We start from the raw sequence: 23,711 nt of genomic DNA on the forward strand, positions 1-23,711 counted from the left end.
CGTTGCATAGCATCAAGCATGTTTCGGTATGCACGATGCTCGACTCGAGCTCCATATCTCGGATGCCTTTGAAGACCTTCAATCTGCAGAAAATGATGATTAATGATGAAGCATCAAACAGGCTGATAACCTATGTCATGTCTTTTGAATGTCATCGTATGCTTGTTTCAGACGACACAAAAGGCATCAATTTCGAAGAATAAGGTCAACACCAGTTTATTTGATATTTAGTCACATGGTGCTAGTAACAGGGAATAAAAATGGAGAAGGCTTATATCAGATATTTTAAGTGTTTGCTTCCAGATTTTTCAATGAAAGTATGAATGTAAATATTTTTATCAATTTGACAGCACATTACTAACTCCATCAAAATAGCTCCTCCACATGTCAACTTTTAATTGAAAAGGCTAATGCCAAATATCTAAATCAAAATTTTGTCGTTCAAAAACTCGTAGAGATCTACCTGAAATCTTTTCTTCACCACATCAAGTGGATGACAGACGAGTTTGGCACACGTCCCAGCGGCCAGTCCACAAATAAAAAGCTGAAAGCTAGAGAGGCCATCTTCTATAGAGGACAAGCTTGTATTGGAATATCTGTAACGATTCCATGCCTATAATAACAGTGTATGACCCAAAAAAATACGTAAGTTCCAAAAATTTGCTCACAAAGAGAAAAACCAAAAAGGAATATCCATCGGCACGGGAGATGAATCCAACAACTAAATCCTTCATGAGATTACCAGAAGAGGAAAACTAAATATATTTAAAATTCTGCGGTGAGATAATTCCCACTTGACCTTTCTGCCACTATTTTGCACCAATTTCATTTTAAATGAACAAAATGAGGATCTTATACAAGATACAAGGCATAATTAATCACACGGACACGCTACAATTCAGACTAGCAGAAACTGCTGTCAATGGCTTCATTATGAATGCATATAACTTGATTGTGTGCGCATGACAGGAGTCATGTAAATCATACAGTAATTCATAGATATAGAAGAATTAAGCATCTCTATCTACAATGGAGATTTCACATTGAGCGAGAGAAACCTTAAAGAGCACTCAGACAATTATTGGATAAAAAGGTGCATAAAAAGCAAGAATAAGCTGCAGTGCAGGGTCATACAAAATCCCCAAGTCAACTTCACAATTACTTAAATAAGATTAATGCATGCAAGGCATAGTGACAACTAATAGGGAAAAAACATCAGCAGAAAAGACTGGAATTTTACCATGGTCCAACGCTTAAATGTATCATAGGTGCCAAATTGTAGGCCTGCATAGGGTATAATCTCAACTAGTGTAGGTGATAATCCAGCATACAAGCCTTGTAAGCCACGAGTCCTGACTATATCAAGGAATGCTGATCTCATATTTGGATATACCTGAACGGCAGAAAATATTTACAGAGCATCATTACAAAAATCAGGTCCACAAACACCACGTCAACCTCCAATTGGAAGCAAGAAAAAAAATGGAATTTTGTCAAGCACAAATGCGCGGGGCAGCAAACTTTTGGCATCTCAATATTTAAAGGGATTAAAGTTAGACTTGTAGGGCATAGGCCAATGGAAATAAATGATGGCATAAAAAAAACTATATTGGGAAATTTAACTAATTAGACAATGCATCTAATAAGTAAATAAAGTTTATACCTTGGGTTCACCTTGAGAAGCCAATATAGTTCGGAGCAGATCAAAGGGATATGACCCTACGGTAGCCGCACACCCAGCTAATGCCCCGCTGACATAGGATAAATATGGGCTCAAATGAATGTGATTCTCTGCAGCAACAGAAGATATGTGATAACGACATAAACCTTTAGTTAGAAAAAAATTCAGGACACTCTTAGTAAATAATATCTCTAAAATGAGCAATGGAATGGGTTTTGACCAGCACATATACTATATGCATACAATTATACTACCAACAGCATTCTTCTCTAAACTACTTAATGCATTAGCAAACTATAGTTTAGCAAGAGCAAGATATTGGAATAAATATGAGTTTATGGACTTATCCTTTTAAAGCAATAATTGATAATGATGACATAAACAAACAACTAATTGCCAACAAAATAACCTAACAGACACCTGGCATACCAATTCAGATCGCTTATTAAAGCTCAAATGCTCAAGTCCACTGGACAACAATTGAATTACAAAACACATACCTGTCTTGGAAGAACCAGATGCGAAAGTCTTCAACTTATGTAAAACTGTAAATTGTATGGCCGTATATGGCATAACCATGAGTAATGCTGGCACATTGCCCCGCCAAAAACCCTGAAACAAACAATTTAAGGACAGTAAGACGTGTCACAGTAAAAACAAATAAATAATCTGTATTTTGTCTCCAGACAAAAGGAAAAAACATGTCATCAAACTTGAAGGAGGGATTTTGAGATCTCCAAAGCCATCACTTAAACAACCAAGCCAATAGCCAGCTTTTGTAAGGAGAATAGGAAGGTGAACATTATAACTTATTCTTTTATTTAACGCATGCACGAGCATATTTTGCATCTCTCGATAAGAAAATGAAGAAGTAGAAAAGAAACCATTTGATTGGGATCACTAGGTGCATTGCTTGGAAAAAAACACCTAACAATTTAAAGTTTCCAAAAGAATCACGCTAGAAGTAAATCGACCAGAAGAGATCATGTTCAATGTGCTTTTCAGATCAAAAATATTTTAAGATATTGCAGAGAAATTGTTGCAAATAACTGCATAGGAAAAAGAGGAACATGAGTCTGCTGCTTTGAAGCTGCGTGAGGCATGATTACATTGAGGTGATGCGTGGGTACATTTGAACAAACAATGTATATTTTGGTTTAATCATGCAAGTATATCACTTTTGTTAACATCATACATTTATTGATATATTATGGATTTTGTTTTTAAAAGCATGCAAGTGGAAGAACAATATATGTACGTATAATTATAATATATAGTCATAAGCATGCTCATTTTCCAATACATTGAAGGAGTCGAGGAAAAATTAAACAATGATAAAAGAAGCTGAGCTTTCCTACCTTTATGCCTTCCTCTCTAAAAATATCTTTACTTGCTTGAACTATCCCAGTATATTTTGATGGTACATACAATTGCTTTCGTAGTGAAGCCCGTGATGATGTGGGTTCTAGTTGAACCTATAAAGAAATGAGGGGAGGAAGGAAAAAAGGCATCTTCAGCTTATTGCTCAACTTGAAAGCAGACAACAAAAAACGGCTGCAAATCTAACAATCAAAATAAGGCAAAACTGAAATACACAATACATTTAATATTACAGGTATATAGAAAAACCACAATGACAAGCAACTATTTCTAACGAAAGGTGACAAATTAAATCAACTTTATGTTCATAAAGTACCCACCTCTTGTCAGCAATTCACACCATACTCTTATTCAAGCTATATTGCCTAGCTTATAAGATACAAGATCTGCCTCAAGCAACTGCCAGATGGCCATAAACCGTATTATTAGGGAGCTAATCTGTTCGAATAAAATTAACTTTCCAAACCATGTCTAAGCCCACAGTTTATACATTCGAACGATGTGGAAATTGATTACAATCGTTGAAAAGAAACATGTGACCATTAAAAGTTTTGCCGGGCAATAGCTAATATTCCCTCTTACCTCCACCATCCCTCCACCTAAACAGAAGAGAAAAGAAAAGTAGAAGAAGGAGGAGATTCAAATCCCAGTATTACTGAGTCATATTTATCTGTCTTATTCTTTTTCCAGCTGCCACGCTACCAGCCTACCACTCCTCGTGGAGTTTCTAGCAGCTTTAACAACAGACAGCACTCAATAGCGACGGAGGATTCATGGGCATGAAGTATAGCTTGAAATTACCCAGACGAAATAACTTAAAATTCACGGTCAAAAAGAGGCAACGAACCAGAACTGACCTGGAATCGAATCTTAATAACATCAAGCGGCGATGTCACTGTCCGTGATATACCACCCGAGATTGCCCCAGCCGAAGCATCAACAATAGCCCGCTTCACATTGTTCGGCTCGCCCATTGCCGATAATACACCTACCTTCCTTTCACGCTACAACCTGCCAAAAGACCGCCTCAAGTTCAAGAAATCTGTCACCAGAAATCTCACAGCACCGATGAAAAAAATAACAAAATAAAGGAAGAAAGAAACCAACGTCAACAATGCCAGAGAATAAGAAGTATATATGAAGAAGGGACCAATTGTATCACGAACGATCAGCTGCAGCCTGTTACAGATGCTCCAGAAAACTAGGGTTCCTATTCCATGACGCAAGATCACCGAGAATTACAGAACTCAAGTTCAGAGACAACAAAGCGTCAAGAAGCTTGTGAACAATTGATACAATATCAGCTAATGCTTTACCTCAAGTCAAGGAAGGAGGAGGAGGCTACGGAGCATAAAGCCCACATTCAAATAGGGATGAAGAAAAAAAGGCAGGGCCTTTTGTTGCCGCCTTATTTGATTGAGAAAACCTGAAAGAAAATAACAGGAAGGGTCGTCTTCTTCAGGACGGATGAACTAGCTTTGCAAGATTCTGACTACGGGAAGATGGTTGAAAACCGTAAGTTTTGACTGCAGATGTAAGAGTTTTTAAGCGTTAGCCTAATCACATGTTTTGATTGCAGGACCGACTCTTATTTTTCTAGGTTAATATGACAATTTATTTGGGCCAAAAGATCTTGGAATTTAATGCTATCTGGCACTGGTATCTACTGTATTTTTAAAAATATTTATAATATAAAACAAATTATAGGTTTTATATTAAAAATTAAAGGTAATGTATTAAATTAATTACAAGTTAGCACCTCCAGTATCAATTATAAGAACTAGTTGACTAATTTGAGAAGATTAAGGAAAGAAGTTAAATTAGTTATTTGTAATAAATAGATGTTAACTTTCTAAAAATATCCTTGCTAATCATGTGTATTAGTTAGAATTACCATTATTAGAATGACTAAAAAAATACATAAATATGATAGACAAAGTAGATTATGGTCTTATATTTAAAATCAAAATAAAAATCAAATAAGATATTATATTAAGGATCAGAGGTAGTATAACTAACAAGATTGAGATTAAGAAGGTATTTAGTTTAATTTACTTGAAGTAATTTTTATTATATAAGATAAATATATAAAAGAAATTTTGTTAAGTAAAATGCAAAAGATAATTTTTAAAAGTGCTCAAATCACTTTTAATATCATTACTTTTTCAATCTTTAATGTAAGACCTAATTAACTAATTTCAGAAGATTAAAAATGTTAGTTAAATTAGTAAATATTAGTTAAATTAGTTAATATGATACTACCTCCGGTCCTTAATATAAGACCTCGTTTGACTTTTATTTTGGTTCTAAATATAAAACCTCAATTCACGTTGTCCCTCATATTTATGTATTTTTTTTCAAGGGAGTCCTTCTAGCAATAGTAATTCTAACCAATATACTTGATTAGTAAGGATATTTTAGAAAAAACAACACATATTTATTACAAATAACTAACTTAACTTCTTTCCTTAATCTCATCAAATTAGTCAACTAACTCTTATAATTATGACCGGAAGTAGTATGTTTTTCTGACTTACTTTAAGCATTTTTCTCAATTTTCTCATAATAAAATTATATATATTGAGATTAATTAAAACTTTTGAAAAGAGATTAAGGAATATTGGGATAAAAAGGTTTAAAGTTTAACTAAAGCGAATTATAGCTCATGACTTCAAAACAAATTTACGTATATTATGAAGCACGAATATGTTTTATAACTTCAATAAAATTAATAAAAGTTTATATTATTAAAGTAAAACACTCTTAATTAATGAAGAAAAAGATTAGACATATGATAATTGTTTTAACTAAGTGGAAAATAAACAAAATTAAATTGTTACGCTTTGTTTGACCATTTTATCATGAGCTTACCTACCCTTCATTAAAACTAAATCGTGGCAGCCTTTAGCAAATGCCAAAGGCCAACAACATCACATCGGATAATGTATTGTTAGTTAATTACACGAAGTGGTGTAATCCTATAAAAAGCATTGAGCTGTGTGATGAATAAAAAATTCACAGAAAAAAAAATTCAAAAGGCTCTTTTCGTAACTGAAAATAAAAACTTTAATGAAGAAATGGTGGGATGAAAGGGGATGACCATCATGTTCTTTATTCCAATTTCATATTTTTCAATCTATTTATTTCAATTACGTAGAATTCTAAAATGGAATACAAAAAAAAATTAAAATTACTAATTGTAAAATCAAGTTTTTTAACCAAAAATTCCAAATCAAGATTGTCAAAATTTAAAGTTTTAATTTTAGTTTCTTTTGTTAATAACATTAATCGTATTGAGATTAGATTATTAAAAATACATTTTATAAAGTTAAGAAACAGAAATGAGAAATTGTATAAAATTAAAAGAATGAAATTCTAATTTTTCTATAAAGCCATTGTGAAGGCACTTTTATAGCAATAATCAATACCTTCAGGTTTAACGTTAGAGTTCTCTCTGAAATTTTTTTTTAATTTTATAATGCATTGAATACAACAAGCAAGTGGGTCTTTAGGATAAGTGTTCCACTTTGAAGGCACTTTCTTTTGCATGGCCACTAGCCATTCACCTTTGAATTGATGGACATAATTTATCTTGTAAAAGTGCTCTAAGCCATGGAAATTGGGAGGTTTTGTCATCAGAAAAAATTTGTAGTTTCCTTTGGAATCTAGAAAGTGGTTGACCCATGACTATCCTTTTTTTTTCATTTTTTATTATCATATAAAAAATGAGAAGATAGAAAAACTGCCCACTTAAATTATTTATAGCTTTTACAGAGTATAAATTTTATAGTTAATAAATAACATCCATGATTAGTTTTATGGTGCTTGTTGCTTGTTGGGTTTGCAATTTGATGGGTGCAGACATTCTGGATTACTTAATTATTTTTCGTAATTACTGTTTAAAAAGAAATTTCCATAAAAAGAAGTTTATTTCTTCCTGGTCAATATCAGCCTATTGCTGGTATTATTTTTTGACCTCCAAATTTCATAATCGAAATCAACTTTTTTCTTTTTTTGCCCTTTCTGTTTTTGGGGACAGGAACCGACTTTTTCTTTTCCTTTTAATGGTGGAGAATCCATATCCATGGTATTCTTTTAGCAATTATATGAAACCCAGATTATCTGTAAAAGGACCTAATCATGAGTCTAGAGTGATTTTTTAAAAATATTTTATAAAATACAAAAGAAAACTGCTACCTCTAGACCTATTTATAAGAAACAAATTATAGTCAATTTGACCGTAACATTTTTTTAACAAATAGGTCTAGATGTCTTTTTTTTATTTTTTAGTAAAAGCATATATTATGTCTTCTAAATTTACATCAAATTTTATTCTAATTATTTAAGTCTATAAAGTATATTTTCAGTCGGCTATGCTCATTGACATCAAATGCTAACTCATCTAATTTACATGATGAATCTGCTATTCAATGCTTACAAAAGCATGTTTAATTTTAATCTTTTTAATATAATATTTTTGTATTTTAAAACTCAGAGGAAGTATAAATTACACATTATATATATGTAGATATAATAAGAGGGTAAGCCTTAAAGCAGCATTAAAGTGACCTCTATGTGATCAGGAGGTCACAAGTTTAAGGGTCCGTTTAGATTAGCGATTGGAAAAGTAGCTTATTGTCAATTTGACTTATGAAAAAGTGAAGTTGGGTAAAAGTTAAATTGGATAAACTGAATTATGTTTGAATTTAAATTCAGAAAAGTTAGTTTGCAAAAGTAGGATTGATAAAAAGTTGTTTGCATTATGGTTGAGTAAAAGTAAGTTTAGTTGTAAAATGACTAAAATGAGTATAAGTTTTAATAAATAATGAAGCATGATTAAAAAATGATTTCACATAATACAATGAAATTAAAATAATTAGATATTTAATGAATAAAGTATATTTAAATTAGAAATATTGTAAAATTTTTAAATCAAATAATACTTCCTAATTATGAAAATTCAAATTCAAATTTTGCATAGATATCAAGTTTAATCTCAAATTAAGTGGTTGTCTTTTATATATTGAAAAAAAAAATACAAAACAAAAAACATGCTATATAATTAAATGACACACACAGACAGGAGCATCAAGGGAAAAACCAAAAACCAAAACGCATCATCTACTTCTGCGATTGTGCTTTTGTTCTTCCATCTTGTGACCCATAAGTCAAATATCCCAGACGCTTATCCAAACATCTCATAACATGTGAAAAGTGCTTTTGAGCCTTAAAAACTACTTAACCGCTGCTGAAATGTGAATCCAAACGGTCACTAAATTTTGAAGACGCTGGACAGAAATGTATACATTTATTTATGCTCAAACTCCATGTAGTGAGAGCGCCTTTATATACTTGGCGCGCTTTATATAGATATGATACTACTTCCGGTTTTTTATATAAGATCTTGTTTAATTTTTATTTTGATAATAAATAACTTAACTAGTTTTATTAATGTATTCAAATTAATCAATTAACTCTTATACTAAAGACAGGGGATAGTAAAGTGTGTATAAATAGAAGCCTAGATCATAGCCGTCCATCCAAGGATAAGAGAGCAGGTTGTTTCATTCTGAGAGTCCAATAATTTCACAAAAACGAATGCAACTTGACCTTGACGATACTCTCCTGTGTTTGCGTTTTTGAGTGTTGATGGGTCAATCGCATTGAGCACACCTACCATACCTCCAAAGGACTCTGTTCCGTTCCGTTCCATCCACTGGGGCCAGACAATAAGAGATATATAACTCAACCGCAGAGCGTCGCTTTCACGCTATCGTGATTTTCATTTTTATATTAACTAATTTAAAAAAATTAAAAAAAATTTATTAAATTTTTTTACCTAATTATAGTATATATTATATGATTCCTTTAAAATATTTATATACATCATCAGATTATATATTGATTTATAAGCAGGGTAAGTTAATTTTGAAAAATAGTAAATATAAGTATTTAAAGTAATTTAGTTATTCTTTAATTTTTTTAAATTAATCAAGCGGGTATTAAATTGAAGACAAAAACGTAGTTCATAAAAACAATCAAATAGCATAGAGATTTGTTCTAGGAGGGACCAAGCATACGCACGAAAGGCAAATACTAAGGGGACAAAATCAATGGACATGTGTTTTGTCTTTATGCGTGCCTTGTTCCCTCCACCCAGCATTAGTATCGTGTTAGGTGCTATCTGATTTCTACTATTCACCTGATAACTTCCCAAACCTACCTTCAATCTGAAATGGACCACAGATTTGAGTTTAAGATAAAAATTAATTTATTCAAATTAGTAAATTAATTTCAACCCATGTTGCTCCAATCCACGATATATATATTTTAGCTATCTCACATGAACTAAAAATATTATAAGGCAGATCAAAATTTTTTTTAATCTATTTATAAATCACATTATTAAATTTATAATATAGATGTATTATTTTACTTTTTATTTATTATTTTGTATATTATTATTTTTAATATATATATTAAGTAGGGATAAAGTTGAAAAATTGTTAAACTATAGGGTAGAGTTAATTAAATTTAAGATTTCTTTTATTTCTAGTAAAACATATTGAAAGTAATATATAAATAAGATTATAGAAGTATTAGTTATTTTTCTCCTGTTACCTCTGGTCTTTAATATAAGACATAGTTGACTAATTTGAGTAGATTAAGAAACTTAGTTAAGTTAGTTATTTATAATAAATAAATATCGTCTTTCATAAAATATTCTTGCTCATCAAGTGTATTGGTTAGAATTGTCATTATTACAAGAATTATCTTAAAAAAATAGATAAATATGAAAGACAAAATGAATTGGGATATTATATTTAGGATTAAAATAAAAATCAAATAAATTTTTATGTTAAGGACCGGAGATAGTATATTCTTGACAAGTAAATAGTAATAAAGCACAACAAAATTGCATTAGTCTTGACATAAGAAGGGTTTATGAGATTTTGAGATATGTATTGTTGGCAAATAATTACTTGCTAGAAGCATCTCACAAGTTGTTTTCTCCATGTTTTAATCTTAAAAAAATGAAAGCACAACAAAAAGCAGTTACAAGAAAGGAAGGGGAGGGGAGGGGGGGGGGGGGGGAGGCCACGCACTGATGGCTTTGAGCCCATATACGTGTCCATTCTTAAAAGCCAGCCCAGGATATATTGACAGACACCGCCTCTTCCCAGTTGCCACCAGCATGGCCAATGTGAGACCTTTTAGAGGGCAATCTGCAAGCGCCCTTTGAGTTTAGATGCATACCCAACTCACTTTTTTGCAACCCAAAAAAAAAAGTTCCCACCAACGTTTATCCTATATCGTCTAATAATTTTGATGTTTCCCCGGCTATATTGTAGAGTCAAGGTGTATCTAATACTTTAAAATATTTTGTGGTGCATCTAGTATTCTGAAATATTTTTTAGGTGTATTTAGCATTTTAAATTATTTTTTATGTCTTGGTGCTGAACGCACCAAAAAAAAAACTTTTTTGGGTGCTAGGTGCATCAAAATAAATATTTTAGAGTGCTGAATGCATCAAATTATATTTCAAGGTGCTAGACACATTTAAAAAAATATTTTAGGACACTAGTTGCACCATAAAATATTTTAGAGTCCTGAATACACCTGAAAAAAATATTTCGGAGTGCTGAGTGCACTTTAATCCTGTATTACATTATTCAAATAGGGACCTGCTTCCTTAGCATGATTTTTTTTCCTACAAAATTTATGAGATCCAAACAATTAATCTTACTTCAGAAATATCGAGTATTGTATAAATATATAACAATACTTCTTATTTTACATTTTAGTTATCCCTGTACTCTTATTAACACAAATGTTATAAAATTAATCCATGTATAAGAAATTAAATAGGAATATGATGCTTATTACATAAATCTCGCTATGCTCGAGAGGTGAAATGTTCGTGACCGTAGAATCAAAATCATTATACAGCGAGCTTAAGGAAGAATCAAATTCGTTTAATTGTTAGTTTCTCTAAATATAGAGACGAGAGCAATGGAGTCACTTTGTATGATCAAATCCCTAATATTCTTAACCGTATTGGTTAATGCATACTATCTCCTGAGTTAGATAACTAATTTTCGAATACTAATTTGCATTCAATTCCACCCAAGAAACGTCTAAAGCCTGTTTGCTTTGGACTCCTTTCAACATGCATTGTTGCTTTCAAATGACCGATCTTCTCAATCAGAACCTCTGAGAGAAGATATTTCCTGGACCCTTCCACTTCCACACAAGGCAATGACACCTCCCAATAAATGCTGAGCAACCTAACCGGGTGTAATGAAATCATAAATAACTTGAAGTTTGCATTTGTTAGGATTTGTTCCTTTACATCTCTGATAACTCCACAGAAAATATTGCCACATGTTCACTCTCCACTCTGATAACTAGAGTTTTTGGTATGTCCAGGAGTCCCGCGGAGAGAAAGAGTAAAGGTTGTGGAGCGCATAGTTATTGAACCAGTCTTGGAATTAGGACTGCTTAGGGGGTGTTTAGCAATCCCTAAAGAAGCACTTTTCCGCAAAATGAGATAAACTCCTTTATATATTTACTTCGTAAACCGTAAAAGCACTTCTAAAACTATGGTTTAATTTCCATCCAAACACCTCTTTAGGAGAAGACAGCACATTGTAAATTTTTGTGATTTGTGTGTGTGTGTGTCTGGGATAATTAGCTCTTCATAGCTCTTGGGCTAATGGAAGACCAATGAAATGACCGATATTCATTTTAAAGATCATAACTAACCTACGTTTTAAAAGTCAGACCAAAAGTAAAAAAAAAAAAATCATGATACAAATGGTCGGATCCATCTATTTATTATTTTTTCTGGTTGTATAAAGAAATTGGATGAATTAACCTTTATACCAGTTTGACCAATTATATAATGAATTTGTTAACAGCATACAGTTGAACTGATCTGACTAGTTAGATGATCAGTGAATCACATCTTTAGAGTATTTGGTTTTTAGGGCTTTTGGTCTGAGAATGACATAAGGGTGTGCCTTTTCTTCTTTTCTCTTGGTCTGGTGTTTGTCTCGTAGGAGGGCAATGTGAAAGCGTAGGGAAGGTAGGAAAAGACGATGTGAACTACTAGGGAATATGGAATATGTACAGCATGAATACAACGGTGTACAGGCTTCCAGTTCCAGGCGATGTGTTCTGATCTAATACTCCCTCCATTCCTTATTATAAAAGACATTTGATGCTTATAGTATGTTCTTGTATATAAGAGACACTTAAAAGTTGTTTCTGCTTTTTTGTGTTCATTTTCTATTTTACCCATATTTATTGTCTCCAACTCACACTCTCTCTCCTTCCCACTTCTCTTTCTTTTAATAATTTATTATTGTTCTCTCTCCTTATTAATGAGGGCATTTTTGAAAAAAAATTATACTTTTTACATATTGATTGTTCTTAACTAATTTTAACTGTTTTTTTTATCAACGTAATTCGTTATTCGTCTCTTATAATAAGGAACAGAGAGAGTACCAAATATGGAATATATGTAAGAATAAAATAGGCACGAACAATGATGCAGCTGAAAGCATCTTATGCAGAATTTGTTTGGAGGAATGTGAAATTATTAAATTAAATAAATGAAAAGGTGATATAAAAATAATTAAGAAAACAAAAGATCATGATTATATTATATATTCATAAATTCTTGAATTTGCTTATTGTTTTTGTTTCCTTCATAGTGAAGGCTGAGAAAAGAAAGAGAAAGATAGTCTTGAGAGTGCTCAGTACACGGGTACGCAACGCCGCGCAATTTTCAATTCTTCAGCGTATGTACCGCGTTTGCTGAGGCTTTCTTTTGTACTTTTCTTTATTTTTCTCCTTTCTTCTGGAAATTTTAAAAGTGGAGGGAGAATATTTGATTTAATTATCAACCTAATGGATCCGCAACCACTCACGATGCTTCTTATTAGATCTGAACCATTCAAATCTCATTTAAATTGTTTAGATTTATTTTTTTATTTTTATTTGTTTAAAATAATTATTTTAATACCTGTAGAATATAAAATAAAGATAATTTCTTAACCACTATTTTTTAAAAAAATATTTTTATTTAAAAATAATTAATCTAAAATTTAAACGCTTCAAATAAGACCTAAATGAGCAAATGGTATGAGTTTACAATGATTACAAAAGTGATGAGCACTAAATTTTTGAAGAATATGAAACTATGCCCAAATTTTGCATCTGCGATGATGCCGATTACGCACACCGTATGACCGGGTCCCATGGAATCAATCCTCCTCAAGCATGGATTTTAGCGGACGGTTTATAATTATTTCCCATATTCTCTGCAAAATTACATGCCAATCTAGACTGGATTAAAAAAAATAAAAATAAAAAATAAATTAAAAAGAACTATGAGAAGAAAAAAAATAGTTGTCAACGAAGAAGAATGACTAAGAAATACAACCTTTTTTACTTGGAAAAAAGAGAGGATAAAAACTGACGCGTCAATGCGGAATTATTATCAAGCGCGAGGAAGATTCCTGATTCGTGGCTCTACCCATATATATATACACACGCGCACACACGCGTACAAGCATGCCTCGCTGATAGAGAGAACAAGTCCAATCTCCATTTATTGATTCAATCGTTCGGTCTTCTCTCCCAAGTCCCACCCTTCATCAGCTATCTTCTTCTTCTTCTTCTTCTTCTTCTTCTTCAAGACTCACCACACAGATATGGAATACTTACCGTTAGAGCTCACGATAATTTCCGCTAAAGATCTTCAAGATGTCAACCTTTTCTCCAAGATGGACGTTTACGCCGTCGTTTCGATTTCCGGCGACGCCTACCAGAACCAGAAGGCCAAGACCCCTGTCGACAGAGACGGTGGCACCAGCCCCACCTGGAATTTCCCCATGAAATTCAACGTCAACGAATCGGCGGCGCGCCAGAACCGTCTCTCCATCGAAATCAAGCTCAAATCTGAGCGTTCCATGGCCGGCGACAAGGACATCGGTGTCGTTCACGTCCCAGTCAAAGAGCTTCTGGATAACACCGGCGATGGCAAGTCGGCGCAGTTCGTCAGCTACCAGGTTAGGAAGCCCTCGGGGAAACCCAAGGGATCGTTGAATTTCTCTTACAAATTTGGGGAAAAGGTCACCGCTCCTGTCGCTGCGCCGGCCGGGAAGGCGTATCCGGAGGGAGTTTCAAAGGGTGAGCCAGTGATGGCGTATCCTCCCTCAGCGGCGGGATCCAGCTCGGCACCGGCATATGGTGCGCCATACCCTCCACCGCATGGAGCATATCCTCCTCCGCCGCCACAGTACGCAGCTGGTTACGGGTACCCGCCACCTCCACACCAGGGAGGGTATCCACCGGCATATGGTGGGTACCCGCCCGCACAACCGGGCTACGGGTACCCGCCGGTTCAGAAACCGGCGAAGAAGAACAAATTTGGGATGGGTTTGGGAGCCGGGTTGTTGGGTGGAGCTCTCGGCGGTTTGCTGATCGGAGATATGGTCTCCGATGCTGCTGATTACGATGCTGGGTATGATGCGGGCTTTGATGATGCTGGTGGATTTGATTTCTGATCACCTTTTTTTTCCCCCTCCTTTGGGTTGTAATTTTGAAGTACCTGTAATGTTATAACTGATAATCTGCATCATGTTTAGCTCCTTTGAATGTGTATAAATCATTTTGGATTTTGAAGTGTTGCGAATAATCCTATGAATATGGGGCGTTTAATTGCGAAATATAAGAATTTTGTGTCACTATACATGAAACGCATGCTTATAATCAAACGGTGCCACGATCTTGTTCTAGGTCTTGATGAATTTTGCAGATGATGGTGTTCTCTTTTCATAACCAGAATAGAAAAAATAACATAAAAGACCAAACTTGTTTAATTTAAAATGGAGTCGGATGAGAAAGCATCTCCGGCTGAGAGCACGAAGATATTTTCTTGTCGTCAGATATAAGATGGAGTGGGGTTGATATCAGTTGAATATTTTATAGATAAATAAAAATTCAAGCTTGAACATCCACTAAAAATGTAATATTGTATTTTGATCGATGGCTAAACCTTTGATGAGAAGGAATGCTGTTACATCTGCACCAACGACACTAATTTTGATGATGAATCGTTGTTTTTTAAACCCGGGCAGGTATCCGGATATAACAGGAGGCCGAAAACAAATACACATATTTAAATTAACAAATACACATATTTAAATTAGTTTGAAATCACTTGTAAATACGTTTCACTTAACTTGAGATTAAACTCTTTTTACATGCCTACATAATATTTCATTAATCGTGATTGAAAAACTGTTTATAAAGTATTCTAAATAGGTCAAAAAATTAATCATATACACGAATGCTTATGAGTTTAGTTGTGTAGGCTTTTGAAACTGGGATGTTACAGAAAATTCCATGCTCTTTTAGAAAGAAATGGGGAAGCATCCAAAAGGCCTCTGCAAATAGTGTCTTGGTCTCTACATTGAGTGACAACAACGTTGGATGTGGATGTTGTTTATAATTCATTGAATTTACACTGTTTGAATATAAGATTTGACTTTCATCTCTCCATGAGAGGAATATATGGCGTGTGTGTGGAATATAAAAGGCAGCAGGGACACATAATGAATGAATGACATAGTGGGCGTATAATTAATGGCAACCGGCAAGCCCCGCTGTTGAAACCTGAAAGGGAAAGTTGGAAGATGCGTCGTCGTTTATCTAAGAAAGAAGCATGGGAAAAAGCCTCCGCAAATTGGGTCTTACATTTCTGCTTCGGTTACGTAGGCTGACAATATCATCCACTGCGACGTAAATGGCCCAAAGGGATAGAGAGAAATGAAACACAATACTAGGCACTTTATGTCAGTTAAGAATTACAACCAAGTTTCGTTAAAAAAAATTACAAAATAAGTTTCAAAGATTGTTACTCTTCATTGTAGGACTTGTCAATTAAGTTGTTATAAGCACTTTTTAATAATTATTTATCTTCTGAGAGACTTGATTATAATTCTCTCTAAATTCATTCATGTATAAACATATTATAGCTCGTGGTTGCTTCTTCTGCGTATGGTCTAGCTCCCTCCTTGAAGAATAAAACTTAAATCAAGTCCAAAAAAAAAAAACCACCACATATTTTTCATCAGCAACATAAAAAAAATTATCTTCTGTCTTAATTATAAGAACTGGTTGACTAATTAAGGAGATTAAAAAAATAAATTAGATTAGTTATTTGTAACAAATTGGTATTGTCTTTCTTAAAATATCATTGTTAATCAAGTTTATTAGTTAAAACTATCATTATTAAAAAGACTACTTTAAAAAAATACATAAATATAAGAAAAAAATAGATTCAGATTTTATAATTAAGATCAAAATAAAAATCAAAGGAATACTGATATTAAAAACGACTACCGCAGAGTTAAAAAGAGTCGCTGTAACGTCTTCGCCCGTCACGCGCAAATGCAATGTTTACTCTTCAATCTAACTCCATGCCGACGCAAGCCTTAGGTCTGTTCAAAGCATGCTGGTTAAAAAAAAAAAAAGTCTGTTCAAAGGAAGGGGCATAAATTGTCTCCTCTAAGTAATCAAATATCAAAATATTTATTGGGAGAATTACAATCAACTCTCACAGAAAAAGATAATTACTAAAAGATCTTAATAATAATTTTAATAGCTTATAATAACAAGTCATGAGAATAATAACTTCTGAAACTTATTTTTTTAATTATTTTTCTTATTTAGTACCTCGTTATAATTCTCTCATATTTTTTTGTTGTTTTTATTATATATATACATGTATATATTTTGGGTACAGATTATATACTCCTCCGGTCCTTAATATAGGACCCAATTGGTGAGTTAGTTTTGGTCCTAAATATAAGACCCATTTCTCATATTTATCAATTTTCTCTAAATTACCCTTATAGATACTCCCTCAATCATAATCAAGTGTAGAAGAGGGAGGGGGTATTAAGAAAGATGATTATGGTGTTTTAGGAAAAACATGTCACATTTTTTATAATTAACTAACTTACCTAGCTTCCTTAATCTAATCAAATTAGTTAAATGGGTCTTATATTAAGGACCGGAGGAGTATATATATATTTGTTTATATGTATATCGCATTACTTTCTGGCCGACCGAGAGGGCGCTTTCCTCCTACCTCCTCCATGCGTTTTTTAGGGTTTAGGGTTTGAACTCTGAAGAGCTAAACAGTTCAACAGCAAGAGGAGCATTCTCGTAGGCGGAGATGAGACCGTTGGACGAGGCTGAGACAACTGCAGTGTTCGAAAAGCTCTTCAAATTCGTCGGAAACAACCTCAAGAACATCGTTGAAAATCCCTCCCATGAAGGTCCCGATTCCAACCCTGGCCGCTATTGCTTCCGCCTCAACAAGAACAAAATCTACTATGTCAGCGAATCCCTCGTCAAGCGGGCGACCAATATAGCCCGACCGAATCTCGTTTCTCTCGGCACTTGCATCGGCAAATACACTCACGGAGGTAATTTTCATCTCACAGTTCAGGCCCTGAACTTGTTGGCTGCTAATGCTAAGCACAAGGTCTGGCTCAAACCCCAGTCTGAGATGTCTTTCTTGTACGGGAATCATGTTTTGAAGAGTGCTTTGGGAAGGATTACAGAGAGCATTTCGCCTGGTGATGGGGTTGTGGTGTTTTCCATGTCTGATGTGCCGTTGGGTTTTGGTGTGGCTGCTAAGTCCACGCAGGATTGCAGGAAATTGGACCCTAATGGTATTGTGGTGCTTCACCAGGCCGATATTGGTGAGTATTTGAGGATGGAGGATGAGCTTTGAAAGTTTTTTTTTTTTTTGGGCAATAGTATTGGTGTTAGAAAGAGGGGCATAACTGTTATAATTTTTGTGAGTGTCTTATCCAATTCGGGTCACTGAGTTTTTGATTCAACTAGGAACTTGTGTATTACACTGAGAACTCTGTTTTGTTGAATACTGCAGTGACTATAACCATATTCGTCTTCCCCTCGACTATGTTAGTGCCTGCAATGTCGTTTTACTTGTATGAATTCAATTACTTGTCTTTTCTATGTTAAGGATTTTTGGAATCATTATGCTTTCTACATCTACATTTTACATTGAAAGCCCCTGAATGTTTCTGCTCCTCAAGAGCAAGGAAGACAATGCATTGCGGATTCCAGCTGAGGCACTCTATATCTTTTCTTACTCCCTTGAAATGAATACCATATTTAATTCAGAACTCTTATGAACTTGTCGTACGTTTGTGATTTGTTATTTGGATTTTCGTATGTAGTGGTTTTAAGAGTGTTGCCATTTGTTTTTTGGGACTTTGTAGAGCATCGCTAAATTGAATTTCCATTTGCTGACATTTTTTTTTCTTTCCTCCTCTTTTTTTTTTTTTGGTTTCACGTAACCATGGTGAAGGTAATGTCCGAAATGTGATATGAACATTTATTGACCGTGTTAATTGTTACAGACATATTCTATTTATATAGTTTTAGCCTTAAGTGTCCCCAAAATGTAGAATTCAAGACTTTGTTTATTTGGTTACTCCATCATTTAATTTTTGTCTCTAAGCTATAAGGATTTAGAAGTCTCCATTATTTTGGGTTCAGAGGGCTCTTAAAAGAGTTCTCAACCAGAGAACAGTCAGAAGTTCCAATAAAGAAAAATAATACGGGCGTACTGGTGAAAATAATAAAGTTCCAGCAAGAACAAGACAATATCAATCTAAATAATGAGCATTGAAATTGGTTCCATGTCCATTGCTAGTTGTGTCTCCTCTTATTGTCTTTAAATATGATCTATCTTGAGAACAGTCAGATTATTGCTAGGAGCAGTTCCGCCTCTCAGCTACTCATCCCTCGGCCTTTCAATTATCTTCCCTATTGATCATCCTTCATGCTCAAAGTTCTCTCACTATTGGAGTTCGGCTTAGACAATTGCGAGAGACTCTGTCTGAATTTTTTTGACAGGCAACAAGCATATATATCTTCCCTCATTAAACCCGGCGAGGAAGCTCAGCAAAATTTGAAGAAAATGTTATTCTTAAGAATATGATCTATGGTTTGTCCTCTAGAATAGCAAAATTTCAATTGCTATTCCCGGTAAAAGATTCGTTTGCATAAAATTGTTTAATGCATTATTAACCACTCATTTTATCGTATTTGTCATTATCTTAAGTAATTTTTTAATTCATTTTTGGGAGGAGGAGGTCTTTATACTTGTACTACACACCACTAGGAAAGAAACATAGTAGTTAAAGATGCAAATCTAACCAACACAATGAATATCAGATACTTAATTTTTTTATAGTTAGTTCCTTGTGATGATACCAAGAACCCAAAGAATTTGTCTGACCAAAAGAGAGTATCACATCGATATCCAATACGACATTTAGCAGTCTTTTGTTATTTTGGGCCTTCATTTTGAGTCTAAAGATAGGAGCAACTATATACTTCCAAATTGAGCCCAGAAAGAACTAGTTTCCTATGGTATGATCAATCAAAATTCAAATTCTCACTAAGAGAGGTGTTTACTTTGAACAAGATTGCCTCCACAAGAAAGAGTAATGAAAAAAAGAAACTATATACTTCACAGAAACTTTGATTTCGTATTGTAATATCCTATCAAGACAACCAAATAATGATTTCATCAAGTTTTGATCTTCCTTATTTAAGGTCGTCTTGTGATTTCAGGCTCATATTTCAATGGCCTTGAAAGACTTGGAGCCTCATTGGAAGGCAAAAGCGTCGTGTTTGAGGGCTTAAACAAACACATTCTTGAGGCAATTCCAATATGGCAACAAGGTAACAGCAACCAACTCAAGTGAGATTGCTTCAATACGAAAAATTACCAAAGACCGCGAACGCATGTACTAACAATAAAAACGCAAGTAATTTGGAATTTGTTAACATTTACCCGTAACTAATAACTATTCCGATAAATAAACAATGAATAAAAACAAATTCGAATCTAATGAATTGGGAAAAAGAAAAGGAGTATGTCACTGGGAAAAAAAAGAAAATGAAAAGGAGTAATACAAGAGCTTCACTTCTCAGACTCAACCCTGCTTAGAATCTAGTTTACATGGTTGTCGCAAAAGAAAATTACTAATGAACAAAATACCCTTCAGTGGGGAAGCAAAAATCACTTGGTTTAAAATCAAAATTGTGAGACAAATATAGCAATAGGGGGGAAAAAAAGCGCAATTCAACACATGATATAGTGACATTCTCCTTCCTGTCTTTAAGAACTTGTAAATACTATAAACGATCCTGGCGAGCAAATATGGTAGGAAACATTTTCTTTTTAGCGGCCAAAATCCCCCGTAAAACCAGATTTTCTTCCCTATTTACTGTATTTAGACATCATTAAAAAGAACCTATATGTAAACTGAGAGATCATTGGTCATTTGTACAGTCAAATCCATGGCAAACAGATAGCCAGATAACGAGGACTAAAAACAACAAAATTCCGAGAACAACCAACTTGATTTTCATATTCTGATACCACATCTTGCGACGGATCTGTGTTCCTTGCTTTTTGAACTCTTGGGCCTAAAAATAAACACACGTGGCTCTCAGCCTTAGTAGAAAACATATAAGTTGAAAGGTTAGCTGTCTACCCTTAGTCAACTAACCTGTGACTTCAATGTTTCTGTCTTGTCCGCAAGAATGGTTAGATTTTCTCCTCTGTCAATAGCCTGAAAGGATGTTCCATGAAAATAAAGATCACAACTTAATACAAACAAGCATCCAATCATAATGAAACTTCAAATATTGCATCCCAATAGAAAATGGGGAACATGTGAAAAAGCATTGATCCATGCAAAGAAATTTCATGATGACACAAGTTTGCAAGTGTGACAAGGATCAAAAGAAGCTTAATTCATCAGTTACAGGAAGAGTTATTGATCTTCCATTACAAGTTGTCCCCAGTAATACTGGCAGGACGGAGAACAATTAAGCATAGATGTGCATTGCTTTACCAACCACTCTCATTGCTACGAGGGAAGTAAAATTTGGCCAGCAGAAAGATGGAGTTTTCACAGCAAAGAAGTCCAGTGACTGGTATAGCAACTCAAGGAACTAAAACTCTCCTCGCCTCAAAACCTTTCTTAAAAGAGAGAAAACCATTGAATTGCAGTGAACACGAGGTTAAAGAAGGATGCATAGAGACATTTGCACAAGGAAATGAATGAAGTACAGAATTATTTCCATATTTTACACTTGAAAAGTTAAGGTACCTTGTCGATGTTCTCTAACATTATACTTTTAACTTCTGAAACTTGAGCCTTCACTTTTATTAGCTTTTCAATCTCCTCAGCGTGGTCTATGATATACTTCATATGCTCTTTCATAACAGGTCTGCAATTGCACATTCATTCACGATATTATTCATCTTTGGAAACAAACTTTCTTACTCATGCATTAGGATATGAACGAAGAGCTCAAAAAGAAATGAGGATACCCAAACTCCTTGTTGAGACTTTTGCCAACAGCTGTATCTGCTTTTCCACCACCATATCTTTTTTTAAAGTCTGCTCTGACACGTTCTAGAAAAGCAATAGAGATCTGCTTGCTAACAGATTCCTTTGCAACAACACAGTAAGCTGCAAGAATCCCAGTTCATGAAGTAAAGCATAAGTTGTCCTTCTGTGCACCTCAATGATGAAGTAAATCTAGAGTTTCAGCAGTATGGCAAAATATCCAATAAAGTCAAAATATAACTTGTGGGGGTTATGGAAGTGGCAGTAATAGGTTCTAACAAAAGTAAGGCACCAACTCTAGGAGATAACAATCACGTATTTGTCATCGCGCAATCATGAAAGTGGCCATGCATTTTTATTGCTCCCTAAGCCAGTGCCAAAAGTATCTCAAGTTCTCAACAGTAAGTTTTATCACAGCGCTAGTCTCAAGATAAATTTTGTTTGAAGACTTATTGTAGCTCGGTTTCTATACGGCGATAGACGAAATGATTCATGTCCTACCAAGATATCTGGTATCTCAAGATTTAAGGGCAGCAAAGGATAACATTGAAGTGAAGCAATAGCATGGGTTTGTACAGGGATGTTGCGACAAAATACTGAGTAACTCTCAAGCCGGCTATTGCTAGCAATGTTCATCTCCTAATGATACAAACGTGCTATCAATCAAGGATGTATGGGCTGCATAGTGTAAGAAAAACGATAACTTTCAACATCAAAGAGAATCCAATCATGGGAAAGATCTAATTTTTCTTCTTTCTTTGACAATAAAAATGAACACACATGCAGACACATCCAAAAGGGTCTCCATAATTTTCATTCATCAGTGGTAAATGCCTCTTCGTTTATAATTAAAGCAACAAAAGATACTCTAAACTTCAAAGCAGAATTCTCTGTCCTGGTAGAGCCATGCAAAATAAACTTGCGTATACCCAATGCTACAGAGCAACAAAACTTAGTTCGACTTCCAAAACCCACATTCTACTTCTCGTTCATTATCTTCTTCAGTAGTTGGATGGGCAGGTAACAACATCCATGACAGAACGCATAAAAGCAAACAAAGTTTGGAAAGTTAAAATCAAACAGCCAAACAGAACCAAAAAACGGAAATCATTGTGCCGAGTGAACGGCCCCAGAGTAAGTCAAGTCCGTTCCAAAACCAGATCCAGTACTTCAAAAAGAAATTCAACTTCCATTCCATTTTCTTTGACAAGAGTTGTTTCTTGTCACAGACATGCGAGAGGGAGAACAAGCTGAGTAAAGAGAGATGCAGGGAGGGAGAGATCAGAGAAGTGTAGGATTACCGTAACCATCCTGGAGTAGAAAATTGAAGGTGTGGTGGTCACAATTATAAGTGAACTTGTTATTGGAGGAAGGTAGTTTCTGAAGACACTGAGCTGCAATCGCCGGAAAGTTGCCGGTGAACTCAGTGTACTCAGCTAAGACCATCGTCCCCCGAGCGACAAAGCTATATATAAATGACTCCTGGCCCATTGCTCTCTGAGACCACTACGAGCTCACCTGTAGATGCCCAGAGAGAGAGAGAGAGAGGCAGAGAGATGGGTGGCTCCTCTGCTCTATGTTGGCAATTTTACAAAAAATACAAAGATGGTAGATGGAACGTTAAATATATTACAAAAATGGGACAAACAATGTAAACTTTAGATTTTTCGTTGATCAAAAAAGGAAGCAGGAGAATGCGAAAAAAATGAGTATTGAAATGAAACAAGTATGAACTTAGATCTGAAGCGAATGAGCCCCCGGCATTTAAGAGAAGTGCTTTCGGCGGGGAAGCCTTTAATTATTAAAAAAAATCCAACTTGCAAATTATGATCATTAAAAGCAATATCACATATTGATGAATTCTTTTCAAGGTAAGGTAGGAAAGCAAAGCACCATGTCATTTACCTTTTCCCGTTTTTGCTCATTTCTTCCTACCCCTTTCAACTCCGGCTAATTAGGTGGGGAGAAACATTTTTTAAAATTATTTCTTAAATAATATTTGTTATATTTATCACTTTGTTTAATAAAATTATATTCTTTATAAAAAATTAATATTATATTCAGCACTAGATAACTAAGCAAGGAACAAAGTGATTTTTTTTTTTTTTGCTTTCTTTTGTTTTTGCCAATTTTTAGTATTGAATGCCTTGGGTACGCTTTAC

At 34.4% G+C, this 23,711-nt stretch overlaps 4 protein-coding genes across 4 annotated transcripts; 2 read left to right on the forward strand and 2 right to left on the reverse strand.

The window, feature by feature from the left end:
• Window positions 1-6: 6 nt before the first annotated feature.
• LOC114739997 (mitochondrial thiamine diphosphate carrier 2-like) lies at window positions 7-4,370 on the reverse strand (the record flags this gene model as incomplete). Its single annotated transcript, XM_028928112.1, has 8 exons — window positions 4,169-4,370; window positions 3,919-4,072; window positions 3,040-3,156; window positions 2,182-2,293; window positions 1,664-1,791; window positions 1,241-1,393; window positions 464-613; window positions 7-83 (listed from the first exon to the last, which is right to left on the reverse strand). Coding segments are annotated over exons 2-8 (854 nt in total), but the record flags the coding sequence as incomplete, so codon positions are not given.
• Window positions 4,371-13,674: 9,304 nt separating this feature from the next.
• LOC114739996 (protein SRC2-like) lies at window positions 13,675-14,829 on the forward strand. Its single transcript, XM_028928111.1, has one exon. The coding sequence runs from the start codon at window positions 13,783-13,785 to the stop codon at window positions 14,635-14,637; it is 855 nt and encodes a 284-aa protein (XP_028783944.1). The 5' UTR covers window positions 13,675-13,782; the 3' UTR covers window positions 14,638-14,829.
• A 2,381-nt stretch (window positions 14,830-17,210) lies between these two features.
• LOC114740001 (60S ribosome subunit biogenesis protein NIP7 homolog) lies at window positions 17,211-18,246 on the forward strand. The gene has a single exon (XM_028928115.1). It carries the CDS (start codon window positions 17,316-17,318, stop codon window positions 17,877-17,879), a length of 564 nt encoding a protein of 187 aa, XP_028783948.1. The 5' UTR covers window positions 17,211-17,315; the 3' UTR covers window positions 17,880-18,246.
• Window positions 18,247-20,317: 2,071 nt separating this feature from the next.
• LOC114740000 (vesicle-associated membrane protein 724) lies at window positions 20,318-23,122 on the reverse strand. The gene is made up of 5 exons (XM_028928114.1): window positions 22,851-23,122; window positions 21,531-21,672; window positions 21,307-21,427; window positions 20,701-20,763; window positions 20,318-20,617 (listed from the first exon to the last, which is right to left on the reverse strand). The coding sequence occupies exons 1-5, from the start codon at window positions 23,038-23,040 to the stop codon at window positions 20,462-20,464; spliced, it is 672 nt and encodes a 223-aa protein (XP_028783947.1). The 5' UTR covers window positions 23,041-23,122; the 3' UTR covers window positions 20,318-20,461.
• Between the last annotated feature and the right edge of the window lie 589 nt (window positions 23,123-23,711).

This window comes from Neltuma alba, unplaced genomic scaffold (genome assembly GCF_004799145.2).
Source record: "Neltuma alba isolate B1F8T4 unplaced genomic scaffold, ASM479914v2 tig00003011_pilon, whole genome shotgun sequence".
Classification (NCBI taxonomy): Eukaryota; Viridiplantae; Streptophyta; class Magnoliopsida; order Fabales; family Fabaceae; genus Neltuma; species Neltuma alba.

Bases quoted from the DNA above. Each gene is read 5' to 3' on its own strand.
- LOC114740000 (XM_028928114.1), bottom strand. From the start codon at position 23,040: ATGGGCCAGGAGTCATTTATATATAGCTTTGTCGCTCGGGGGACGATG. The intron at 20,764-21,306 runs GTACCTTAACTT...ACATCCTTTCAG, and splicing joins TGTTAGAGAACATCGACAAG to GCTATTGACAGAGGAGAAAA. The intron at 20,618-20,700 runs GTTAGTTGACTA...GTTTATTTTTAG, and splicing joins CAGAAACATTGAAGTCACAG to GCCCAAGAGTTCAAAAAGCA.
- LOC114740001 (XM_028928115.1), top strand. From the start codon at position 17,316: ATGAGACCGTTGGACGAGGCTGAGACAACTGCAGTGTTCGAAAAGCTC.
- LOC114739996 (XM_028928111.1), top strand. From the start codon at position 13,783: ATGGAATACTTACCGTTAGAGCTCACGATAATTTCCGCTAAAGATCTT.